The 25,636-nt window shown below is 40.4% G+C and overlaps 1 protein-coding gene and 4 pseudogenes across 1 annotated transcript; 2 read left to right on the top strand and 3 right to left on the bottom strand.

Moving 5' to 3' along the window:
- The first annotated feature begins 12,612 nt into the window (after window positions 1-12,612).
- LOC130827045 (ATP synthase subunit a-like) lies at window positions 12,613-16,341 on the top strand (annotated as a pseudogene).
- Window positions 14,475-16,341, top strand: LOC130827044 (uncharacterized tatC-like protein ymf16; annotated as a pseudogene).
- Window positions 16,342-19,487: 3,146 nt separating this feature from the next.
- LOC130827061 (cytochrome f-like) lies at window positions 19,488-22,567 on the bottom strand (annotated as a pseudogene).
- On the bottom strand, window positions 20,775-22,032 carry LOC130827052 (chloroplast envelope membrane protein-like). Its single transcript, XM_057692678.1, has one exon. It carries the CDS (start codon window positions 21,744-21,746, stop codon window positions 21,189-21,191), a length of 558 nt encoding a protein of 185 aa, XP_057548661.1. The 5' UTR covers window positions 21,747-22,032; the 3' UTR covers window positions 20,775-21,188.
- A 129-nt stretch (window positions 22,568-22,696) lies between the features above and the next one.
- On the bottom strand, window positions 22,697-25,545 carry LOC130827042 (acetyl-coenzyme A carboxylase carboxyl transferase subunit beta, chloroplastic-like; annotated as a pseudogene).
- Between the last annotated feature and the right edge of the window lie 91 nt (window positions 25,546-25,636).

A 25,636-nucleotide genomic window follows, 5' to 3' on the forward strand; every position in this document is an offset into this window, starting at 1 on the left:
AAATTTGAACACATTGTAAAAAAACTTGCATGATTTAATGCTTTTTCAGGATACTAGCCAAACTTATATAACCTTTATGGAAATAGTAACTCAACTAAGCCCCACTGGGAGAATTTCATAACTGTGGAGATGGTCATTAATTACAAACTAAGGTTCGCGAGTAAAGTCGTAACAAGGTAGCCGTAGGGGAACCTATAGCTGGATTGAATCTACAAATGTGGCCTCTTATTCCTTAGGGAGTAGGCGGGTAGGAGGGTCTTTCCGGATGTAGTCTTCATTAGTCTTTCATTTGTCGAAGACGAACCGGGTTAACAAAAAAAAAGAAAGGGAAGCTGGCGGAGACCCAAGCTTAGAGTAACTGCCCGAGAAGGTCAGTGAGGTTCCAACTGCAGTGAACTGAAAGATCCTTCTCATAGTTTACTATGGTTGCAAGAAGACAGGCGGGAGTGAGCCGAGCGAGAGCAAAGCAAGTTCCAGTGGTGGGCTGTCGGTCTGGTCCCATTTTAGACATAGTCAGAAGAGTAGCAATGCTAGATTAAGAAGGAGTAAAGCCATAACTCTGCCCTAAGCATTGAGCTTACGCGAACCAAGCAGCGAAAAAGACTTCTTGGGTAGCCTTTCCATGCCAAGCTTTTAGATAATAAACAAAGAAAAAAGCAAGCACGAAAAAGTCCCCCCTCGGGCTACTTGCCCTTAGAGTAGGGCATTCAGTGAAAGCAGAAACCTAATCAAAGTCTGAAGTGGCACCTTCGCTCCGCACCTTATTGACTTGGGCTTGATCCGGGAACTACTAACTTGGCTTGGTCACTCTACCCACTTTGGCTGGGCTCGTCTGTCTCTCTTTCGCTCTTTCTGGGAGCAATAGACCCCGAAAGATAGTTGACTTGCTTAGTGCAAAGCATGTTGGTGTGAAGTTAGTGCCTCCGCCCTGAAAGACCTTTTCGGGGACCACTTGAGGAAGTGTATGGCTCTTCTAATGCAGTTCATTGGTTCCGGTCTACTAATATGCCCTCTAGCCAAAGGCCGCCTCCACCAATCGATGAAGACGTTGAGGGTACAAGGACCAAACAACAGGGATTTCGGGCACTGTATACGAAAATTCTTGTTCGATCCATCAATGGGAGGAATAAAGCTTCAATAGAGAGCGATAAAGCGAGAAAGCTGTATCGACGGAAGCAGGCAGTACGAATTCAAGGTTTAAAATAGTAAAGTTGTATTTATCATTCAAAAATCCTTCTTTCTTTATGCTTTTGAGCTAGTAGCTCTCCGGGCAGTAAAGGTATACCTTTCTAGCCCTTTCTTTGAACCTAAATAACCCTCTTTCTGCGGATCGTAGGCAACTCTTTCATTGGTCTTTCTCTAAGACCCTACTCATTGATAGCCGGAAGCAGTCGTCCTATTTTTAATAATGACTTATTTTCCCCATAGCCAAAGGATAAGTGTTAATAACTTCATTAAAATCATCTTCAGATCTAAATTTTACAATAAAATACCCATCATCATGGTAGTACACCACTGGTTTTGCAATTGATTTCCAGGCAAGAGCAATGAATTTATGTAAAGACAGAACAGTAGGGGCATCCCCAACCACATACATAACCACTGCAAATTCCCAGACTTTAGACATTTTAATCACATCTTCTCTGTCCAATTTAGCCACTGCAACCCCATCTTTAATTATAGGAGCCACAAAAGAAAGGGTCATACCTTTTTCAGTGAGAGTATTCTTCTTGAAGAAACTTGACCATGGTTTCCTGATGTTGGCTTCAGCGGAAGGAGGCTTCTCATTGTTAGAAGGCGCCGCATCATCCTTGGAAGAGATCTCCTTCTCAGGGTAAAGGTTTTTATCCCCATTTTCCATTCCATCAGATTGAGTTACGGGCCCATGAACTATACCTCCATCATGAAGTTCATACTTCTTCATTAATTGGACAAGATAAGCCATTTGCTTCTTAATCAACTCAACATCTAAAACAGAAGCTGCCTTATTCAAGGAAGTGCTGAATATCTCCAAGATGAACCTTGAACCTGCTGCTATGTACAGCAAAGGAAATACTGATGTTGTGGTTTGCACAAACTGTGGGGGAAAAGGTCATACCAAGGAAAGGTGCTGGGGCATCATTGGATATCCCAAGTGGCATCCCAAGTACAAGGTGCAGCAGAGGTTTCAAGGAAAGGAAAGTGCAGGAAACAAATGGACTAAACCTAAGTTTGGTGGTGGAGGTCCTAAGCTGGCTGCAAATGTCCAAACTGAGAATGGGTCACAGAACAATCTGCTTACACAGCAGCAGATTGATCAATTGCTGAAGCTACTACCATCTGGCTCTGGAAGCAAGCAAGGCTCAGAAACTGAGGATGAGATGGATGGCACATTTGCAGGTATGGTGTTCTCTTACTGTGCTTATGCTAGTGTAGATAAGTGGATCATTGACTCAGAGGCCACTGATCACATGATATGTGATGGAAACATGTTGACAACAGTTAGAGAAACTAGAAATCAGCCTAAAATGAATCTTCCCACTGGAAAATGTGCAACTATAACTCATATAGGAAATGTGCAGTTGAATTGTGGTGTTAATCTGAGAGATGTGTTGTGTGTGCCTGACTTTAGGCACAATTTACTGTCAGTACAAAAGTTAGTGAAAGATGAAAAGTGCAAAGTTACATTTTACCCTGATGTTTGTGTGATTCAGGACTCAGCTACTCTGACTGTTAGGGCTGTTGGGAAAGCAGAAAATGGGCTATATTACCTAGTGAATCTGCCTGTGAATGAGCTGGAGAAAAGGCAAGAAAAGAAGTTAGAAGAAAAGGTGCAGTTAATGTTGCAGAAAAAGAAGAACTTTGTACTAAGGTGGCAGAAATTAGTGCAAATTCTGTAGTAAATAAGCAAAAACAATATGCCTTGTGGCACCATAGACTAGGGCATGCTCCTTTGAGCAAACTTAAACAAATAGGTGTAGGAAGACTGGCATGCTTAACAATATTATTATTAAAAGAAGATAGGTAGAATAACTCTTACTGTTGAAGTGGTGCGTACCACTGCGAACCTGGTAACAAATCTGTCCTTGTGCACTGAGCCCGTTGAAACTGGCTCAAAGAAGAAGTTGGGGGTAGGCCTATATTTCGCCACGTAGGAGTTGCTGCTCGGAGCTTCTCCTGTTTGATGATTGTTTGTTTGGGGAAAGAGCTTTAGCTTGGGCGCAACTAAGCTTCTTCTTTCTTTTTCTTCTTTTTGAAATCTTCATATTATGGCAGCATCTCGCTGACTCGCTGCAGTTGGCTTTATACACCCAAGAAGCGAAAGTCGATGGTGAACCTAAACCTTATCGCCCCTCCGAAACCAGCTTATCTGCCCTTTGAATAAAATATTTCCCTTTTGTTCGTTCTTCCTCTGTACCCAGAGGATAAGATTATTGGTAACTCACTATACAGTACAGTATACGGTAAGCCGGCAGTAACTCCTCTGCGGAAGGATACCTGTAGGAGAAGAGGAAAACCTCCGACTGCATCGTTCCCTTTCTGCGATTGAGTACGCTAGTGAGAATTTCCTTGTGTACCGAACTACAGGGCTATATCGTAATTGGTTCTTTGTTCTGTCCCCTTCGACGTTAAACCTTCGCTTCACACCTGAGACTTGGAGGTCTTCCTTGATGGTAGGGTAGGATGCAGGAATTTCTTCGTTTACCGACTTGCCTTCTCTGTTCGCTAGATTGCATTCGGTAGGCGAATAGAGCAGTTTTCTTTCAAAATAGCTCCTCGGCTTGGCTCTCTGCCGTCAGGTATCTTAGGTCTGGGAATCGGTATTAGTACGGGGGTACGGGCCTCCTCTAAACGAGCAGAGGTAAGGAACAAATATCATTCTTAATGAGCGCCTTATCGGTCCTTGCCTACAACCGAGTCTGTGTTCCGAGCATCTGCAGCATCGGCGCAGTATGATATCGTATTGGTCGTTGTTGATGGTGTAGTTTCACTCTCAAAAGCCCCTACCAATAATTGATAACCAATAGAGATAAGAACACACTTGTCGGTCTCTAGTGAAATACTAGAGGGAACTTGTGACTAATAGAATACCCCTTCACGATAAGTAAGGTAGGAGGCTTGCTTAATATTTCCAATAAAGAAAAGTTGGTAACTTTCTTCTATTTACTAATTCTTAACTCGTAAAGCTAAGGTCTTAAGTCATTTGACATCCCTATCCGCGTATCGGCACAATCCCAACTTTCTGGGATTCCCTTCGTTTTTGAAAATGTAATCTATACAGCTACGCCCGCTCTAGTCCTACTTGAAGAAGGTCTTACTAAGGATGAAACCTTCCGAAGATCTTAAGCTGTGCACTTGGGGCTCGAGAGAATCCCCATTTAGAGGCTGAGCATCAGCTCACAAATCTGCTTTTTGGCGTGGATGGACAGTCCAATCTCAATACAGGAAACTAGTCATTCAGAAAGGTAGAGATATGTTCCAATAGGTCCTCTCGTGAGCCCGATCCTTGGATTCTTAAGCATGAAGTCCCAGATTTCGATAAGGGGACAGGGTATAGGATATGCCCTTTCACTCACCGGGGAGAGGTTTGAAGACGCTCGACCATAGGGAGAGAGGATCTCCTTCGTTTTCTTTGCTTTAAGCTTTCCAATGGGATCTTTCCTAAAAGCGTTCGAACATCGACTTCAAAGTTGAATTGAATCTTGAAAGCAATCATCAAACATACATATGAATATTCTATAAGTGAATTGCTCATACTTCCTTTCTAGTAAGCTATCGTAGAGGAAGAGAATGACATTTGTTGCAGGTGTATTCTCTGTTTACCCATAAAGATTCCCTTTGTGATTACACGCAAATTATGTTAGTACTCTTTCGGATACATGGCATTACCGTCTCGGATCGGCACCATCAGTCAACTCATTTTGATCATAAAAAGAAGGGCAAGTCCCCGGTTGAGACTGTAGGTTCGAACCCCCTTTACTATGAGAAGGGCCCGTCAACAGAGACGTTGGCTATAATGGAATAGAGTCCAGGATTCTCCTTCCTCATCTTGCAAAGCACTAAGGAGAGTTCTGTTACTTCACTTAACAGAGGGATGCTACTACATAACCTTTTCTTTCCAAGGGATCCAGTCATCAAGTTAGATTGAAGTAAGTTATCCCTCTTTCTTTCTTAGGAAGAGTTTGATCTACAGATCAATCATCAGACACAAGAAATAGATTCTCCTTGTAAAGCAGGACAGGCCTCTTCTACCGATCCTGACCCATGTTAGGATGGTGGGGCTTTGCGAACCTACCTATCTAAGTAAAAATGCTCGATTGTAAGAATAGGGACGTTCCCTATCAGACGCTTTTAAAAGATGCCTTTTCAGCCAGGAAAGAACTACTGCTGGCAGGACTGAGCCAAGGGCACCATTTCCTACTATGCCAGACGTTGTGGCCGGTCTGCCCTCTCTGATCTCGAACTCTTTCTCAGAAAGAACGAAGAATCTTTGTCTTTTATGTCAGCTAATAGAAGCAGGTGTCTTCTTCTTTTATTCTTTTATTGACTGCACTCCTTCTTCTCTTCCATAAGCTTTGCTTAAGCATGTAAACAGCCATAAGGAAATCTGCTGCGAAAGCTACTCCAACTGGCACGGCAACTACAAGAGAGAATTCCTCTTATTCGGGAAAGAGAGAATTAAGTTTCTATAATTATATAATAGAGCATCTTACTTAAATTTTAAGCTAGCAGACTTGCATTCATTTATCCTAGCCCTTTACCCGATAACTACTAGCCTTTTTCCTTCAAACCACTACTTGAAAAAATAAAGTAAATACTGTTATGGTTATGGGGAATGAACTCCAATTTCTACTTCTATTTCTAGGCCAGCTCTATGAAGGGAAAAATCTCTTAGAAGCAATCCTCTGAAGTAGTCGTTTAGGTATTCTTCCCTAAAAAGGTTTCTCCTTATGAGTACCTTCTTGTAGAAAAAGCATTGATTGGCGCCGTTTACGTTTAGTAGTTCTTTTTTTAATGCCAGTATAAGGCCAAAACAAAAGGTGGAATGAAATGTAGAGAGTACCCTCTCTTATTCAATCGGGGTTAGGCTAAAGGAATGACATTACTCGATCCGTAGGCGAGAGGGTGATTCTAAGCCTTCATTACGAAAAGAGCTCTTGACCGTGGGTTCGGTGAAAGGGCAACTGAAGCAAGCAGTTTAGTGACTCTCGTACCTATAGGCCTTCCCCTATTCAGTCTCGTTCCTGCTCGCGAGTTAAGAGTTAAAACATACCTCTACCAGATCGGCCTGACCCCGAAATAAAGGGTTCCCCTCCCGTCCAGAAGCAGTAGTTGCCGTGGAAGACTATGGATAAGCAGTGCTCCGTAGAAGGCTTTTAAGTCTTCATCTCGAAATACGAATGAATACGGCTTCAAGGCCAGTCTTAAGGCTCCTGGAAAGTTCGAACTTGCATGCAGCGAGAAAGAAAGATATCCACTCCCATCGCTTTCCATTCCGCCTAGGGAAAGGTTAACTCTTGCCATTTTTCCCATGAAGAAAAGAGACTTTTGAAAGCAAGACATTTAGAGCTTCGTTGCATATCGGTCTCCGCTTCCAATCCCCAATCCAGCTGTCTCTGGCCCGAGTTAACATACTGTTTAGCAAGGATAAGTACTCGAACTGGATTGGCTTACTCGCTGTCTAGCCTAATCGATTATTCCTAAGTATGAGCACAGGTCTATCTTTCTTTTCTTCTTGCCAGTTCCCCTGCTTCTCTAATTGAGGGAGTTTTAGTGGTAGTGAAAGTTGGACTCTCTAAATCGAAATATTCTCCAGTCTATGGGTATGGGCATTCTTCAGAAATCTCTAGATATTCTCGAGCAATCTATAAATAGTATTTTCCAGCAATTGAAAGGTCTTCCCGAGCCCTAGTAACTTTCATTCCTCTCCCGCCTTTGGGAGGTCTAAGCTCAGTAATTTCTGGGAAGGAAAAAGTCAACAAAGCTGAATTGGAAAAGAAATGCATCCTTTCAACACTCCCCCTCAAGATGAGTGTGGCATAGCAGATGGAACACTCAGCTTGGAGTTGAGATGGTTGTGTTGAGTTACTGACAAAGGCTTAGTCAGTATATCTGCAATCAGATTCTGGCTTGGAACATATTCTGTGGAGATAGCCCCTGCATTAACTTTATCCCTAACAAAATGACAGTCAATTTCAACGTGCTTGGTCTTTTCATGGTGAACTGGATTCACTGCAATTGATAAGGCAGCCTTGTTGTCACACTTGAGGATAGCAGGGCCAATTTTATGTAGGCCTAATTCCTTCAGTAGGTGAGATAGCCATACTACTTCACAAGTAGTCATTGCCATGGCTCTGTATTCAGCCTCCGCAGTAGACCTTGCAACTGTACTCTGCCTCTTCGACTCCCATGATATCGGAGAGCATCCCAGAAAAATACAGAAGCCTGTAGTGGACTTCCTTGTTGTTGGACACCTTCCCCAGTCACTGTCACAGTAGCCTGTCAAGATGGCAGCAGTGGAAGAGGCTAACAAAATACCTTGACCTGGTGATTACGAATTCTAGCTAGATGAGTGCAGGATTCTATACTAGATTTCGTTTCCGTAAGCTTCGCTTAAGCGACTTCATATCCTCAGCTAATTTTTTTACTAATAAAGAAATCATACATTTCAACCAGGCACGTATCGAAGAATAAGCGGGCACCCCTCTTTGCTTAAAAAGTAGCATTAGCAAGGGAAGGGGAAGTTACTGGTCTTTCTTTAGCAGGGCGCTCAAGGGAGCAACTCATAGAGGAATTCTATTCGCCAATAGAAGAGGCAATCTCAGATGTCGCATTTCGAGTGCTTGGTTAGATCTCCTAATGTAATGAACGAGAAGATGCGGTGAATCAATCAGTATTAGCTAAGGAAAGCATTCTAATTCTGGGGAAGAGAGGCTTTATAGGAAATTTTTCTTTCTAGGGAATCTGTGCTTACTAAGCCTTTGTTTGAAGGACCGGTCTAAAAGTGCAGTGCGGGAGGACCTTTTTTGAATTGAATCTTGAAAGCCTTGTCATAGACTTCGGGGCCTTCCACTTGCTTGACCCCTTTGAAGGTTTAGCGGTAGCCTATGTCTTCTTTATCCCCAGATGCAGTAGTGGTACAGCGAACCAGTCAATCCATTCATCTGAGGAGTTTACCGCTCCGTGGGGTTAGTTAATCATACTCATCCCATTTCCTTTATGTCAATAGCTCCTAAATCCATTATGAAACCATTTTTTTTTCTTGAATGAAGACAACAATCGTCAGGTAGAGTAGCCCTATAGTTAGTAGACTTCTCCTCAGCCTCTCAACTCATACAGAGGGAAGGATAAGAGACTGATGCTACTACCAATACCAGGTACCGGATGAATCATATCGAGCAAAGACTGACGGTGAGGCTTCTTTCATAAGGCTATTCCTTTCTATTCCTGAAAAGCTCTTTTTCGTTAAGATAAAGAGGTATCTGGCGAAAGCAAACTAAGATCGTGGAGCAAGGTATGAAGTTGCTTAAGCAAAGCTTACGGAAAGAGAATACATAAGGACAAGACCTCTCACTGAAGGTAGCTGTAGCATTATCAGTTTCAGGATTGGACCTGTACATTACGATTCCGGAGAAGAACCAGTGAAGACCGCCTACTCGATATGACTTGGTAGACTTAAAGGTATCCCTTATGCCGATGCAACGAGTGAACTATAAAGAGAGTCAGAGACAAACCCTTGTAAATAGGCTGCTGTTCTTTCTCCGATACCCGCAGTCTTTGAATAAGTAGTTGCTGTTGGGATTCTCCCAGAAGAAATAAGTAGACCAAGAGCGGGAAATCCTTCTGTGAAGGTAGCTGTAGCATTATCAGTTTCAGGAAAGGAAGTTGAACTGGTACCTGTGGATAAGGCGGTTGAAGCGGAAGCTTAACCGAAAGCATATTCTCTGTTCTCTTTCTTTATTCTCAGTCTCAGTTAGCTGATTCTGTTTCAGTCCTGATAGAATCCCTAGTTTCTTCTACTATTCTCCTTATAGAATGAAAAGTAGGAACTAAGATAGGTATCCGGAAGGAATAAGGGAATCAAGTTAAGCCTGTACCTTTTCGATTTTATATTAGACCTGAAGATTGCAGGTTCGAATCCTGAACCCGCCTTAGAATACTCAATAACGAATTCTAGTAAACGATAACTTCTGATAGTATTACTGGATTTTTTACTTTATTTAAGAGAAGGAAGAAATGGCAATGGAGTGAGAAGAGTATGACCCTTTCCTTTAAGGCTAGACGGAGACAAAAGCATTCTCTTAAGCTTAAAAGCAGCATTGACTCTAGTGAAAGAGGACTTGAAATAGTGTATTCTAAATGGGACGCAAGCAACAAAGAGCTCAAAAGAGAGACCGATGCCAAGCTTGATAATGGGTCTTCCCAAGTCCCTTGCTTAAGTCGAATATACTAATAGAAGAAAGAAAGTCCTTTAGGAATGGGGTATTTTGCCAGTAGATCTCATTTCGCGAGATGCCATCAAAAATATGAGACTGGATGCCGAAGCTTGATAGTTGTCTTTCTTCTCTAAAGAGTCTGAAGAAAGAGCAATGTCAGCCCAAACGACTTCGTCTACAGAAGAGAAAGAGAGCTGCCTACGATGAGCTTTAGACTATTGGTAATGGTCAGCTAAAGAATAAGTAATTTCCCCCTTTCCGTTGAGCTGGAAAATGGGGTATCGACCTATGAACTATTTGATAGGCGAATGCTCCTTTTGAAAAGCTTAACTAAGATAAGTTGTTCCTCCGCTCTTCCTATTATAAGGTCTCCCAGCTTTCCGGCTTCACTCCATCGACTATACATGCCACCACTGCGCTGTCTACCCCGGCTGACCGCACAGGCACAGGTATTTCTGGGCCCTTTCCCTGTAGAGTTTCAATGAAAGTAGAACCAATAACTATGGCGTGTAAACCTCTACGCCATGTTCGAAAGTTTGGCAAGAACCTCTTACATAGACAGGAGCCTTTTCTTGCTCTGAGAGCGATGCCTGGTTATGAAAAGAAATTATTTTGGAATGAACAAGCAGTTGCGATAGAGGGTGGATTCAATTGAGGGGAAGCTCATAGGGAATCGATCCCGTACATCCGATCTAGCCTCATTCGAAAGTCTTCTTCTTTGTCTTCTAGTTGTGGATTGACCGCGTAGGGATGATTCTTCCAATACTAATGAGTAAATCTCCCAATTCACATCCGAAAAAGGAAGACAAGTCACTTAGTCCTTGCCTAGTTAAGCCTACCAATAGGAGTTCACGTAGGCAGAGGATAGAACCTCTAAATAATCTGGGCCAATCCTCACTCATAAAGCAATCCGCGAGAAATACTTGATATAGGTTTCTATAGGAATTCGATATCTCATCGGTCGAAGCTTCATAGTTGCGGGTTCCTAGGTTCTTGATTTCGAGATTGGACTTAGGAATGACTCTTTCCCATGAACTGACGTTTCACCAATATCTCAGTCAACGACTTAAGCTCGAAGTCTTTCTAGTGTAGAATGGGGTCTTAGGACTCATTGATAGGACGAGCCGAGGGGATGTAGATTCATACATAGGCTCAGGAGTTACTGGTTCTTGGCTTCTAAGCCTGCTTGGTCCTATTCCTATGAACTGTTCTTGATGGACAAAGGCTTGAGCTTGTCGAAAAGCATATTTCCAGACTCAGAGGAACTCTAACGCTCAGCAGCGGCAACTTGAACACATTATATATGCTCTAAAAGTCCTTTCTAACCCGTAAGACCTTCTTCCTCTAAGGATTCGCAGCTCTCCAAAGGTAGGTTAATCAGTATATCCCCATTCCCGCTACGTACCTTGCTTTCGATTAGGGGCCCCTGCCCTCCATTCTCTCAAGTACCTCTCCGCTTCCTCTGCTTGCTTTCATGTAGTTTATTCCGGCTAGACTTTCTTCTTGTCTTTACTTTATTTTCTATTTGTTGAGGTACTTTTCACTCTTTTGAGGATGTAACAAGTCCTTCTTTCCAGTCTGCTAGCAGTCCATGCCTAACAGTAGTCTTCGAAGCCGTATCAGGGCCAATTCCCTTTCTTTGAGATTAAGACTCGGGTGAGAGGAAAGTAATTAGGTTGCAGGGGAGCCCCATTCGCGATCGTCTTTGTAGGATAAGCCCTTGAAAAATTATCCTATTACCTTACCTGCTGCTCGGGGGCAATTCCTTTGTATCGAGGGGTTTTCTTTCCTTCCTAGGTCTATTCCTTCTCTCCGACTATTCGGTATGTCCGTCCAGTCGTAAAAGCTTTTCCTTGGGACTAAGAGGAAGCACCAGCGGGAGAATCTTCCTTCCTCTTTCATTATGTTGCCCTGGGACACATTCCTTCGACCGTGGTAGAAAGGTAAAAAGATATGAGAGTGAGGCTAGCTTTTGGCGTCCCCTAAGAGAATGGGTGTGCTTAGACGACTCTTGGAACTCGTCTTTACGCCCTTCGTTCAAAATTAAAAAAGACTTAAGAGCAAAGTTCGAAAGAAAGAAGGAGAGAGAATCTTACCCTTTCACTTGGCTTTCAGATACTTATATCGACTAATTGATCGAAGGATAAAAGGTTTTTTACACGTGTTCGAAATAGAAAAGGAGTTGAGACCTCCGCCTGTGTGCCGTAACCTGTCGTTAGGCTAAGTTACTTCAATAGAATTAAGAGAAACCCACCCCAATGTTATAATCTTCTCCCTCTACTTACCGCCATATTTGCTTCACTTTATTTAGTTGGATTTCAAAGAAAGGGTCTTGTCCGAACCCCATAAAAGAACTAGAACAGTATGTTTCAGCTAGAAATGTTGATTTCGGACCCGAAAAGATTCGGGGTTTCCACCATTATTCTTGCCCGAAGTTCTCCTCCGAATTCATATATTGACTTCCTGGCTGGCGAACAACTAAAAGAAGGAAAGGGGCGTTATTGAACACTCACTTAGAATGGGCTAGATAACTTGCTTTTGGTGCTTTCACCCGTCGTTCTAACTATCTGCAATGAGGACCACTAGTAGGAGGTATGTAATCGCTTAAGCGAAGTTTAAGGAAATAGGTCAACTTTAGTCCAGGGGATACTCCATATAGACTATTTAAGATAGTGCATATTGCCTAATAGTTTTTAGAATGCCCCCCCTATCATCCGCATTCCTAACTAGGAACAATTAGAAAGCCTTTTCTTTAAAAAGAGAAAGAGGCGAGATCCTCAAGTACTGAGATTGATTGGCTTTTTCCACCTTTATTAACTTACCTCCAGAACTATTATAACCATATGATTACCGTGTTCCTCCTTAACTCACCCTTCTTATTCGGTGTGGTCTTAAGCTCACGACATCATATGAACTTATGGCTTGCTTCATTGCACTCATTAAGTTTTTTCGTTCTTCCGGGAGTGAAAAGGCGGTGTGTCTGCTCATTCACCTATCTAATGGAGATTTATTCCTATGACTTTTTTTTCTAGTTAAGCCCCTTAGAACATATAATCAAGCACAACAAGATTGGATTAGGCGAGCTATAAGGCTAAGGCTTACAACTTGACTGGAAGACCTGGAATCGTACCCTTGGCTTGAGGGTCAAAACGAACTATATACTTATCGGGTGGATGCGTGTCTTGAGCTTTTGACTTTAAATATAAAATATCGTATAGAGAAGAAAGGTTTACAGAAGGTTGGGAAGTAGTACGCCCGGTTCACGAGGTTCTACCACTGCAGGACCCAATTCTCGCCAAAAGAAGAGTCTCTTTCGTTATAGCCATAGAGAAGTCAACCGCAAACAATGCCTGTCCCATTCCGTTGTTGGTCAACAACCAACCACCTAACCATACTTTAACCACCATTTCTAGAGGCTTGACGGAGTTAAGCTGTCTGGAGAGAATCATTCAAAATCAAACTTTCGATATGCAACGAATCCGACGACTCTTTTTATTTGATGAGGAAAGTCTGAATACAACTTCCAGTGATGCTACAACTCTGAGTCAATCGACGACGACTATTGACGATTATAGTCTTCAATCGTCCAGTACTCAGGGTTGTTCCGGTGGGATTTTTGAAGATCACCCTGGTCTTAACCCTTCAAGTGAGCTTATAGTCGAACTTCACCATGATATCCACGAAAAATTGGGAGAGTTGATGGTGGGCAGAAGTCCCGACGATGTTCTGGTTGCGGCCGAAGCTTTACACGCGGAAAGCGACAATACCGCCTTTCTGCAGTACCTTTTGAATGATTTGAGCGAAAACGGAGTACAAAGTGAAGCTTATCACGATGCTCTTCATCTAGCGGGACTGATCCCCAGCCCACTTGAGCAATTTTCCATTCTCCCATTGATTCCTATGAAAATAGGAAACTTGTATTTCTCATTCACAAATCCATCTTTGTTTATGCTGCTAACTCTCAGTTTGGTCCTACTTCTGCTTCATTTTGTTACTAAAAAGGGAGGAGGAAACTCAGTACCAAATGTTTGGCAATCCTTGGTAGAGCTTCTTTATGATTTCGTGCTGAACCTGGTAAACGAACAAATAGGTGGTCTTTCCGGAAATGTGAAACAAAAGTTTTTCCCTTGCATCTTGGTCACTTTTACTTTTTTGTTATTTCGTAATCTCCAGGGTATGATACCCTATAGCTTTACAGTTACAAGTCATTTTCTCATTACTTTGGGTCTTTCATTTTCCATTTTTATTGGCATTACTATAGTGGGATTTCAAAAAAATGGGCTTCATTTTTTAAGCTTCTCATTACCTGCAGGAGTCCCACTGCCGTTAGCACCTTTTTTAGTACTCCTTGAGCTAATCCCTCATTGTTTTCGCGCATTAAGCCCAGGAATACGTTTATTTGCTAATATGATGGCCGGGCATAGTTCAGTAAAGATTTTAAGTGGGTTCGCCTGGACTATGCTATGTATGAATGATCTTTTATATTTCATAGGAGATCTTGGTCCTTTATTTATAGTTCTTGCATTAACCGGTCTGGAATTAGGGGTAGCTATATTACAAGCTCATGTTTTTACGATCTTAATCTGTATTTACTTGAATGATGCTATAAATCTCCATCAAAATTCTTTCTTTTTTATTTATAATTGAACAAAAGCGAGGTATTTATGCTTAAGTCATCGCTTCAAATCCGATAACTAACGCTTTTCTTTTTTTCGGTATGCCGCTCCGCCTGCAAGGAGCGAAAACAAAATGAGTCTGTGGTGATGTCAGATTTTTGGCTTTTTCAATTCTTTCTCTTTCTTTTCTGCTCTTCGCTTTACTTCCTTTTTCGCTTCGTTTTCCAGCCTTCAAGAGACTTGATGGCCCGGCCTCCTCTCTTCTTTATTATTCTTACAGTCATGGGGCTGGTTTGGGAAAGAAAGTTCTTCCGCTTCCACGTTCGGTTTCTTCTAACAGGTATCAAGGCGTGCCCTTACTAAAATTATATAGGGGCAAGGCTGAGATGGTACAGAAGAAGTCTGCTTACCACGGTCAGACTCTATTGTCTAAGGCGTCGGCATGACAAAGAGAAAAAGCCCTAAGGCATGGAAGAATGACTACTTCCAAAAGGAGTCTTTTACTGTTAGTAAGGCGAATCTTAGAAAAGAATAGATTTTCATTTATCTTTTGAATTACTCATATATATCCTATGAATTTGATTTCGCATTGGAAACTCTTCTAGGAGAAGTTCGAATCCGTTTCGTTCGGATATTGATCGGTCTTGGTTTGACATGGTTTACGCGTTATTGGTTCCCGGAAGAGTTAATATTCCCATTAGCTAAACCCTTTCTTACCCTGCCTTTGGACTCGTATTTTGTTCGTACACAATTAACGGAGGCCTTCCCGACATATGTAGCAACGTCTTCAATAGCATGCTCTTACTTCGTCTTTCCTTTTGTAAGTCACCAAATTTGGTGCTTTTTGATCCCCAGTTGCTATGGGGAACAAAGGACGAAATACAATAGATTTTTCCATTTAAGTGGTTTTTGCTTCTTCTTGTTCCTGTTCTTAACTCTTTCCCGGGTAGTTCCCAATGTTTGGCACTTTCCATACTTCGCGGGTGAAACATCAACAAATTCGCTCATGATCAAGTTACAACCTAAGATCTATGACTATATTATGTTAACTGTTCGTATTTCGTTCATTCCATCGGTATGCTCTCAGGTACCTGTAATTGTGATCCGTTTGCCAGAACTGAGGGGTCTTTCTGTGGAAACCTTCACGAACAATCGTCGTTTTTTGATGGTTTTTCCCCTTCTCACAGCTGCTCTTTCCACACCTCCGGATATCTGGTGCCAAATCGTCGCCCGTTTCCTTATTTCTTCGATAATAGAGTTGGCTATCTTTGTGGCATCGATTGTACAAGTTCGTGAAGAAGGCTGGACGAGTGGAATGAGGGGGAGCGGCTCGATCGACAAAAAAGAAGAGTAGCCCCCTAGAACCTGGCAAAGTAATTATCAATGAATTCCCGAACAATTCTCAACCAACATCTGCGATTCATTCTCGTAAAGATTATAACACACAGAAAACTCCTTACCTTAGGAGCAGGATGAGTGATACATCCGGCGAGCGCCGGCGAAGAACGCAAGCAAAGCTGGAGCTCGGGCATTGTTATATTCCATCAAGAGAAAGAAGGCAGACTAGTAAGAAGGCCGACCGCATAGAGTAGAGGGAGCGAACCCAAAAGCGGAGCTTTTCGGAGCAGACCAATCTTCCGTACCGCCCCTCTGACTCTCTCTCTATAAAAAAAGCCTGCGGGAAGCACGAAGAGCCACCAATGTCGCGGCGAAGGTTATACTTCAAAAAGTAAGCGAAGCTAAGGTTTCGTATGTCTTATATCCTTTCGATCAAGAAAGAACTTCTAGGGCAATGAAATTGTTCAAAAAGTAAAAAAAGAGCGCTAGGGAAAAATGGAAAAAGAGAGAGAAAGTCTTGTTCTAAATTAGACCCTCTTTCTAGAGATCTAGAAGCACTTCTGCTACTTTCTCTCTCTCTTTCTTTCATCATAGAAAAAAGAATTTATAAGATGAAATCCCCATTACATTACCGCAGGCCAAAGTTTGATTTGAAAAAGAAAATAAAATAGATAGTTGAGATATAATACCTTTCATCCTAATCTCATCTACTGAACAAAGGGAGCCCTCTTGATCACCTAAAGAGATTTTTAGACAGAATTGGCATAATTATTACCGTGAAGATTGAGCTCCCAAAAGGGATTATCCTCCTTTGGGCTAGAAGAAAAAAAGAAGTCCATACCATTGAAAAAAAGGAGCCGAGCCGAAGGAGCTCTCCAAAATGGAATTTGAGTGCCGCAGAAAAGCTAGCTTTTAAACAAGCAAGACAGGGATCGCCCGCTCGTCAATCTTACCTTGGGGAGGAGACAAAACACTAAAAACAATTCAAACTCATACAATTTTATTTTTTTATATGAAAAAGATTAGTATAGAAGAGTTGGTGAACATTGTTCTGACTCATAGCTTTAAGATGACTAGCATGAATGAGCCAGCTTCAACACCACCTAGACTCTTAATCATAGACAGACTTGCACTGACCTCAACATAAAAGGATGAGCCTGGTCTCTATATTTGTACGCATTGGCTTAACTCACCCCTAACCTCCTTAGACACTGAAAAGAAGACATAATGAAAACTGCCTAGTTTAAGCGGAACGAAAAGGAAGAAAAAAGAGTTTGAGGCCGGGACAGCATGGATACGAGACTTTTGAAGTGAAGTTTGGAATCATTGTGGTTTTCTATCTTCAGATTAACAAATGAAAAAAATCACCAAGACAAAAGGTTATGTAGTAGCTTATTAGAATAATAAGGTTCGAAGAGCTTAGTTGCAAGACTAAGGAAAAGAGGAATTTAAACCCCCGGTCTGCTGTAGTCAGCCTTAACGGTTTGCTTGACCGGCGAGTCTGCCGTCTCCGCGTCTTTCCCTTTTGAGGGCTGCTCCTCAAGCCTTCGAGTGCCGATCTTCGCTTGGGCCGTTTCGCGAAGATCTTCGATCCGAACCTTCGCATCTACTCTTTCTTAGAGGATGAACCATGCCTTCGCTATTGCAAGAATATAGCGATCGAAGAGCTATCGCTCAGCTGCTTCGCGTATTACGAAAGCCTTCTTGCCCGAAGGGGGATGCTGAAAGAGCGTAGGTAAGTGGTAAGCGTAGGAGGCATGCCCGAAGGACAGCGGCAGCAGTGTGGTTCCAGGAGCTTCCGTTAGATTGAGATCCGCAGGGTGGCGGGGACTTCTATAGCCTTGTTTCGGGTGAAAAGAAGAGGGTAGTAGGCTTAGTAGGGCTCGAACCCACAATATAACCGTTATGAGCGGTACGTTTTAACCAATTAAACTATAAGCCCTTACGGATCTTTACATGCAATTATCTCACTTCGGGAAGAGCGGACGGAAAGAGAAGGCCTTTGCTCTATCTGCTTCTTCCGCTTCCCAGGAATTAACAATTGGAAAATCCATTTTTTTCCAATTACCAATTAATTGTTTATAATATATATATAAATAAATCTTATTTTTATAAAAAGACTCAAATTTAGTAAATTAAGTAAGCGACTCAAACTGCCGGTACGCTTCCGGCTCGCAACGACTTCAAACGGGCGGGGGCTCTATATTTGCTTGCAAAGCCGGCTGTTCGCCTTTAGTTAGAAGTGAAAGTAGAGAGCGCCGTTTGCCCTACACTTAAAAAAAAAGTATGGATGAAGTAAGAAAAAGTACATAAGGAGTGAGAAAAACTTGGTTACGGGAACCGAAGGTGAAGGTTAGGTCGACTTCTTTTTCCGCATTTGATTTGTCGTATTCAGCTTTATGGCGGAGCATTTAGCAATGCCAGCAGCCCGGTGAGGGCTGACTGTCTGGGGACAGGTTAAGGCAGGGCCTGCTGGGCTTGCTTATCATGAGATTGGGTAAGGGAATCGTAAAGGGGCTCATAAACCGGGCGGGCGAGCTTTTGGGCATACGGAAAGGGGGGAAGTGGATGGAGAGTACTTCTCAGCTAGAGTTGAGAGTGAAGTCGCTATAGTGGCTAAAGTGAGTCTTATTATACGGCTGGACGCCCGGCTCTAGACGAAGCTGCGGGGGTTACCACCACATCCTCCCCCGATAGACTCGAAGCTCTTCATAATCAGGCAGGGTAGAAAATCTTCTTTCAAAAAAAGCAGACCAGAGATGACAGAGGAAAGTATTCAGTTATAAAAATATATGGCAAAGAGTTTCAGCCAAAAATGGACTAAGGACAGAAGCACAAGCTACAAGCATTAACAACCGGTTTCGTTTAACCTTATGTAAAGTAAAAAAAAAGAAGGAGCGAAGAAAAAAAGACACTGGGTTGTTGCGCTAACTTGCTAGCGCTAGCGCACTACGGCTTTTCAGCCTCCTGCGGGTCCATTCATTCCATTCTCTTCGCCTTACACGACGGACCCAAAGGCTCCTTTAGGAGGGCGTATTAGTGGTTTCTTTTCAAAAAAAAAAGGGGATTTTTTCGATCGTAGCTTTTAGACAGTTAACAGCTAAGCCACTACTCACACAGCTAATAAAGTCGGTCAGGTCACTACTGAGACAGCTCATAAAAGCAGTTTTCTTTCTATTTCCTAAAAAGCTTATCTAAGGAGAATCCCTTCCTTACACTCGACTTAAACTTGTTATTACTAATACTCAACTTAAAGTAAAAGCACCTACAAACTCACTCATAAGGAAACTCGTCAAGTAGGTCTCTCGAGCCTTGTTACGAACTAAAGTACTAAAGCAAAGCGACCCCACTCTCCCCCCAGCCCAGGCCAAAGGTCTCCCTGCTCTTTTTTTCAGGGGCAGAGTCAAGTTCGTTACGGTCAGCAAATCAGCCTCGCATCGTATCGATAGCGATTTATATCACCTCCCCAAGCCTAATTCTTTGTGAGCAATCGATCGTGACAAGTCGACCGATCCATAATGAAAGCACCTGTAGATAGAAGCCCTTTGTTGACCGCTGGACTCATCCCCAATGCCTAAACCGGCATTGCCTAGTTCAGTCGGTTGTCTGTCGACTTTTCCTCCCATGCCCGAGATGGCCTTCTGGGTAGCAGTCCCCAACAGAGATAGCTTTGTGGTCAACTTCTATTCTACTTGTTGGAAGGTTCGTCCGGATCTCTTCCCGGGTCAACCTACTCAATATCTGATGGAGGGTAGGCTTTTGGCGGCCGCAGAGACGGCGGATAAAGCAGCAGATGATACGTACTTGCAAATAACTGGATCATAAAACTTATCTACGACAAGCCTCGACTCTCTCTGGGTTCGTTCGGAAATCATGGTAGTCTTTTCATGGATCTTTTTTGGAACGGGAATGGGCCTGGAGTTAACAACAACGACAAAACTGCCTTCTGTCTGTTGCCATGGAATGTATAGGTAGGGATTCCTTTATGCTTGGAAAGTCCGTTCCGCGCTCTCTATCCTCTTTTTTTTTTAGGACCCCATGAACCTTAGTATTCGTTTTCTCTTTCTTTATTCCCTCCCTTTCGTATATGGGAAAGCCTCCTGGGGTTCTCTCAACATACATATCCGGGGGTGCACCTGTTTAGTAAGCAAGGATCGGAACGGGCGAATCCCAGGTCGAATTTCTGATCTATTTGTTTTAGCGTTAGAGGATTTAGCTTTTTGAGAGCACCGCACTGCGATTGAATGACAGACAGATTTCAATGATGAAAAGAAAGGTCTAGTTCTCTTTTCATTTGAATGAAAGAAGAATGGATGTATTAAAAAAAGTGATTACGGAAGAACCTTTTCATAATTTTTTTATTTATTGATCGTCCAATATTGTCAAATAATTGTTAATTTTGTTCTTCTTACAAGCTTGATATTGATAAATCCACGAATCTAGAAATTCATTTCGGACAATTGAACCTTCTCGAACTGTTTCTTTTTAAGAACCAAAAAGATTTGTGCCAAAATAACAGATGCAAAGAAGAACAAAAGACCTTGTACGCGCAGTGGGTCTTGAAGTACTATTTCGGCGTCTCCCTGACCAAATCCACCCACATTAGGATTACTTGTTAATGGTTGATCAAGTTTGATAGATTCACCCTCTGAAACAAGAAGCTCCGGTCCTGGAGGGATAATATCAACCACTTCACGTCCATCCGAGGCATCCGCTATGCTTATTTCGTATCCGCCCTTTTCTTTTCGTACAATTTTCTTTACTATACCTGCTGCTGTGGCATTATAAACTGTATTATAACTCTTGCTTCCGTCAGGATAAATCTGGCCCCTTCCTCTGTTACCACCTACATATATGGGATATTTTAAGAAGTGAACATCTTTCTTAGTGGCAGGATCCGGGGAAAGAATAGGAAAGGTAATTTCACTATATTTTTTCCCAGGAACAGGACCTATTACAAGAATATTTTTTTTATTGGGGCGATAGCTCTGAAAAGAAAGATTGCCTATCTTTTCTTTCATCTCTGGAGAAATACGATTGGGTGGGGCTAATTCAAATCCCTCAGGTAAAATAAGAACAGCCCCCACATTCAAACCCCCCTTTTTGCCGTTAGCAAGAACTTGTTTTAATTGCATATCATAAGGAATTCGAACAACCGCTTCAAATACAGTATCTGGAAGGACCGCTTGTGGAACTTCAATATCCACGGGCTTATTAGCTAAATGGCAATTGGCACATACAATACGTCCAGTTGCTTCTCGTGGATTTTCATAACCTTGCTGTGCGAAAATGGGATATGCATTCGAAATGGAGGATCGAGTTATTATATATAACACGAGCGATATGCAAATGGATCGAGTAATCTGTTCTTTTATCCAAGAAAAGGTATTTATAGTTTGCATGGTCCAATCTTTGATTCCGCAAATTTCTACAATAAATTGGGTAGGTTGCTAGTATAGTTCCCTATCCCCGATTCTGTTATTTACTTTAAGTGAAAACTAAATTTACTGAAATAATATTTTATTACTGGAATATGGGAGAAACTTCCCGTCTTAGATGGGTATAAATAGAAAGAGGAAGTCAATTTTGTAATGCTTTGATTATGTACAAAGTAACAAACATCGCGTTCGAAATTCGAATTCGATTTATATCCGTATACCCCTTTTTCGTCTTTTCAGTCATTCATTGAATGATAAATCACTACAAGTGATGGGGATACACGATTTAAATAACGGAAAATCCAATATTTCAAAATTGTATCTAGAATAACTGGAAACGTAGAAACAAGACTAGATATAATTTGATCGTTATGGGCAAATCAAAAATCTTTGTAGATAGAGCCAATCATTAGTTCCCAACCATGGGGCGAATGAAATCCGATACATAAATCAGTTAATAAAAGAATCGAAAAAGCTTTTATTGTGTCGCTTAAGTTATATAGGAATTCCTGAACCCAAGAGTTAAGAAGAATAAGTTCTTTATTTCCCAGAATAGAATAACCGCTTAGAATAAGGAAACAGATTTGATTTGTCGAGAAGTGCAAAATCATGTGGATACAATCCGCATTGTGCATTTTGATCAATTGAATGGTTTCATTGTGGATTCCTATACGAAGCTTTTGTAGATGTGTTTCCGGGTATTCCTTTATCATTTCGTCCAACAAGTGGAGCTCCTCTAATTCGATGAATTTTTCTAGAAGATTATTTTCTTGAATATCGTTAAAAAAAGTTTCCGATTGCTTAGTATTCCACCAATTAGTAACCCAAGATTCCAGACTTTTTTGAAATGATAAAGAGATCCACCAGGGTAAAAATACTATAGATATAAGATATAGAAAAGGAAAAAATATTTTCTTTTTTTCCATTTTATTTTTCATCTATAAATTGTTAATGAACCTGTCGCGTTCGTCGACGTTCTGCGATCTAATATTTTTATCAAACATGAATTCTATTCCAATGTATCGAATCCATGAATCTCTTCTTTGTTTTTTTGTGATTTGATAGTGCTAATTAGTCCTTGACTCGCGAAAGAATACAGAAATAGAAAAAAGAGTCCACTGAAGAAAAAAAAAGAGTGTTTACGGCTATTGAAATTGCGAAAAGTGAAAGCAAAGCAATTCCTGCCTGTCCATGAATACGTGGCAGAATCGCTTTCTTTTTCAAAATACTTCAATTGGTACACGCAAAAAATAGGCCAATTCAGCAGCTTTTTGTTCAATTTCTCGTGGAGTCATATTTTCATCAGTACGCGTCAAAGGAATGGCTCCCTGGCCTCTAATTTCCAGATAAAGAACACGACGAGTAGAAATACCCTCTTTAAGTTCTATTCTAATAGATTGGATATCCTTTATAAGATATCGGAAGAAGATGCGACGATTTTTTCCAGGGAATCCCCAACGAAAAATACATACTATTCCTTCTTTTTTTTTTTCGAAAAGATCATAACCACTACCTACATTCCACGAAATTGTACACCACAAATAGGAGCTAATAAAGAGGCCCGCGATCCCATAGAAAGACATCACAATTCCTTGTGGAAAAAAAAGAATTTGCTGGGTGGGAAATAAAGATAGCAAATTCCTACCAATACGAATCCTAATGAACCTAAAAAAAGGATAAAGGCCCAAGAGAAATTACTTATTTTTCGAGATCCCGTTATAAGTTCTATCCATATACGTTCTGAGCGCCAATTCATACTAGATTTGGTTACATTTAATTTGAATTGAAAAATACCTAAAATGAATTGTACTTTCCTTACTCTGTCTTGTTTCCGAGGTAACTCTCATCAACTAGTCCTATTCTGATGTCGGATGTGTTTCACTTTCTATTTAAATATCCTACGTAAATATTTATTTATATTTTCCTTTTTAGTTAGATCAAAATAATAACATGTACTCCTATGTCGTCATCTTTCCACATACATTAAAGTAAGGGTTCTTTCGTTTATGTTCATAAGAAATCGCGCGGTATACCATTCCACTAAATAGATATCTATGTTATGATTCAAGTCTAAGTCTTGAAAAATGAGATTTGAACCCGAAAATCTAAACAATCTTCTTTTTTTGAACATAAATAAATAAAGACGCCATTGCAATTGCCGGAAATACTAGGCCTACTAAAGGCACAAAAATAGAGGGAAAGTTCATAGTTATTACCTCGATTTACTATAATTGTATTGTAATTGTACCTGTTTGTTATATTTTTTGTTGTTATTATGTTATTGTTATTATATTAATAAATTAATTAGAATTCTAATTCTATAAAATATATATAATATATATAGTATATAATAAGTACAAGGAATGTAGAACTACAAAAGAAATTCACTTTCTACATATAATATATGATAATCGACTTTACTTTAGTATTCGTCATCTTTTTTTTCTTTATTTTGCTTCTACTACAAGAAAATACACGATTTCTTATAAATTTAATTTACAAAGGATTCGTTATAGTTTGATCCAAGGGGTATTGTTAATAAAGATTCACAAAAAATATTGAAAGATCCAAAAAAGCTATTTTTTAATTCTTTTTTTTTTTTTATTCAAAAATTAGGATATCGCCAATGAAAAAACCCCATCCTTCATTTCTGGTTTTTCCTTTTATTCCGATAGATTCCAATAAAAAAAAATACTTTTTGACACAAATAAAATAATTTACTTTAATCCGCGACTTTATTTTGATTCAAAGGAAAAAAAGCATGCAGTTGAAATAACTCACTTAGAACGCCTTTTAAAAGATTACGTGGTACGATTGGATCAAATAAACCTTTATGGAATAAAAATTCGGCTGCTTGTGAACCTTCAGGTACTGTCTTATTCAATGTTTGTTCAATTACTCTTTTACCCGCAAATGCAATGTAGGCATTAGGTTCGGCAATAAAAATATCCCCCAACATGCCAAAACTGGCTGTCACCCCACCAGTAGTAGGAGATGTAAGGATTGACACATAGAATAACTTTTTTTTGATTGAGAATCATATGAAACAGACGAGATTTTCGCCATTTGCATTAAGCTCAAGCTTCCTTCTTGCATGCGTGCCCCCCCGGAAGCACATACTATAATAAGGGGTAGGGTTTTATTGGCAGCATATTCAATCAACCGGGTGATTTTTTCCCCTACTACAGATCCCATACTACCTCCCATAAACTCAAAATCCATAACCCCAATTGCTATAGAAATACCATTTATTTGACCTATACCTGTTTGAACAGCTTCAGTTAAACCTGTCTTTGTTTGATAAGAATCAATACGATCTTTATAAGCTTCCTCCTCTGAATGAAATTCAATAGGATCCATAGAGACCATATCTTCATCCATAGGATTCCAAGTACCCGGATCAATCAGAAGTTCGATTCTATCTGAACTATTAATTTTCAAATGATATCCACATTGTTCACAAATACCCATTTTTGACTTAAGCAATTTCTTATAATTTAATGCATAACAATTTTCACATTGAACCCACAAATGTTTATATTTTTGAGTTACATCAAGATTATTAGAACTTTCTATTCTAGGTAAATTACTATCATTTGTGCTCGTTCTTTTACTGAAATTATCACTCCTATTTCCACTTTCATTTAAAATGTAACTCAAAATGTAACTGTCACTGGAATTGTCACTACCACTTAGGATGGAACTCCCAATACTGATTTTCTTATGAAGATAACTGTCAATGCAATTATTAATGTGATTATTCCAACTATCTTTAGTATAATACCCGGAACGATCGTTATAAGTATCGTCACTCTTAGATTTCGAGTTCAGATAACTTGAAGTCCAATAATTCGAAAAATAACTTTGTAGTTCACTCAGAAAAGAATGATCGTTATCAATCTCAAAAATTTTATTTTCAATATCAAAATATATGGAATAACTGTCCCCCCTACTATCTATAAGTAAAAAAGTATCATCAGAGATGAAATTCGGAATGTCCATGACACGAAAGAAATTATCAATATTACTGCTGTAACTAGAATTGTCACCATTTCTCCAACTATGAATGCTTTTTTCTGTATCATTTAGACTCGGATCTTCCTTTCTACTGGTATTTTCAATAGGACCAAGACTGTCCATTGATTTACTTAATCCACACTTATGTTCGAACCCTTTCTTAGACAACATCGAATTGAACCACCATTTTTTCATAGAGCTTTCTTGCCCCCTATTCGCATGAAAATAAAATAGATGAATAGTCATTCGATGAAAATCAATTTGAACATTTCTTGTCAGAATAAGCATCTAGATCCAATCACGCAGATTATTAACGAAATTTTATTAAGTATTCTTAAGTATATTCTATTGAAAGAAGTAATTCTTTCTTGTACAAATCCGTGATATAACTTCGTTGTATATGAATATGATAGAACTTTTTTCTTTATCTTTAAAATTAGAAATAATTCTAAAGAAAAAGAAAAAAGGCAGAGTTTCCAAGGTCAGGTCAAATTTATATAAAAAAAATAAAGAATATATCTTCTATTCTATGAAATGAAGAATTTTTTTTTCGTCGAATCCCGTCTAATATAAGACCGAATAAGTTTCTATTCTAATACGGAACGAAAAGGACAATATACAAGATAGGTAGAAGGAGTTCGTATACTTGACTTGATATCCACAGTCATAGGCCGAACCCACGGAATATGTATAAGAATCTACCAATTCTACCAATCCTAGGGATCCGTAGGATTAATTGTGGATCCAAGACAATAATAGAAAGTTTGAGTTGTTTAGTATTCAATTTTGAATTGAAGATCTTGCTTGTATA

This window comes from Amaranthus tricolor, chromosome 11, assembly GCF_026212465.1.
Source record: "Amaranthus tricolor cultivar Red isolate AtriRed21 chromosome 11, ASM2621246v1, whole genome shotgun sequence".
NCBI classification, from domain to species: Eukaryota; Viridiplantae; Streptophyta; class Magnoliopsida; order Caryophyllales; family Amaranthaceae; genus Amaranthus; species Amaranthus tricolor.

What these genes read in the sequence shown, in the direction of transcription:
- LOC130827052 (XM_057692678.1), bottom strand. Translation starts at nt 21,746, where the DNA reads ATGAAAAATAAAATGGAAAAAAAGAAAATATTTTTTCCTTTTCTATAT.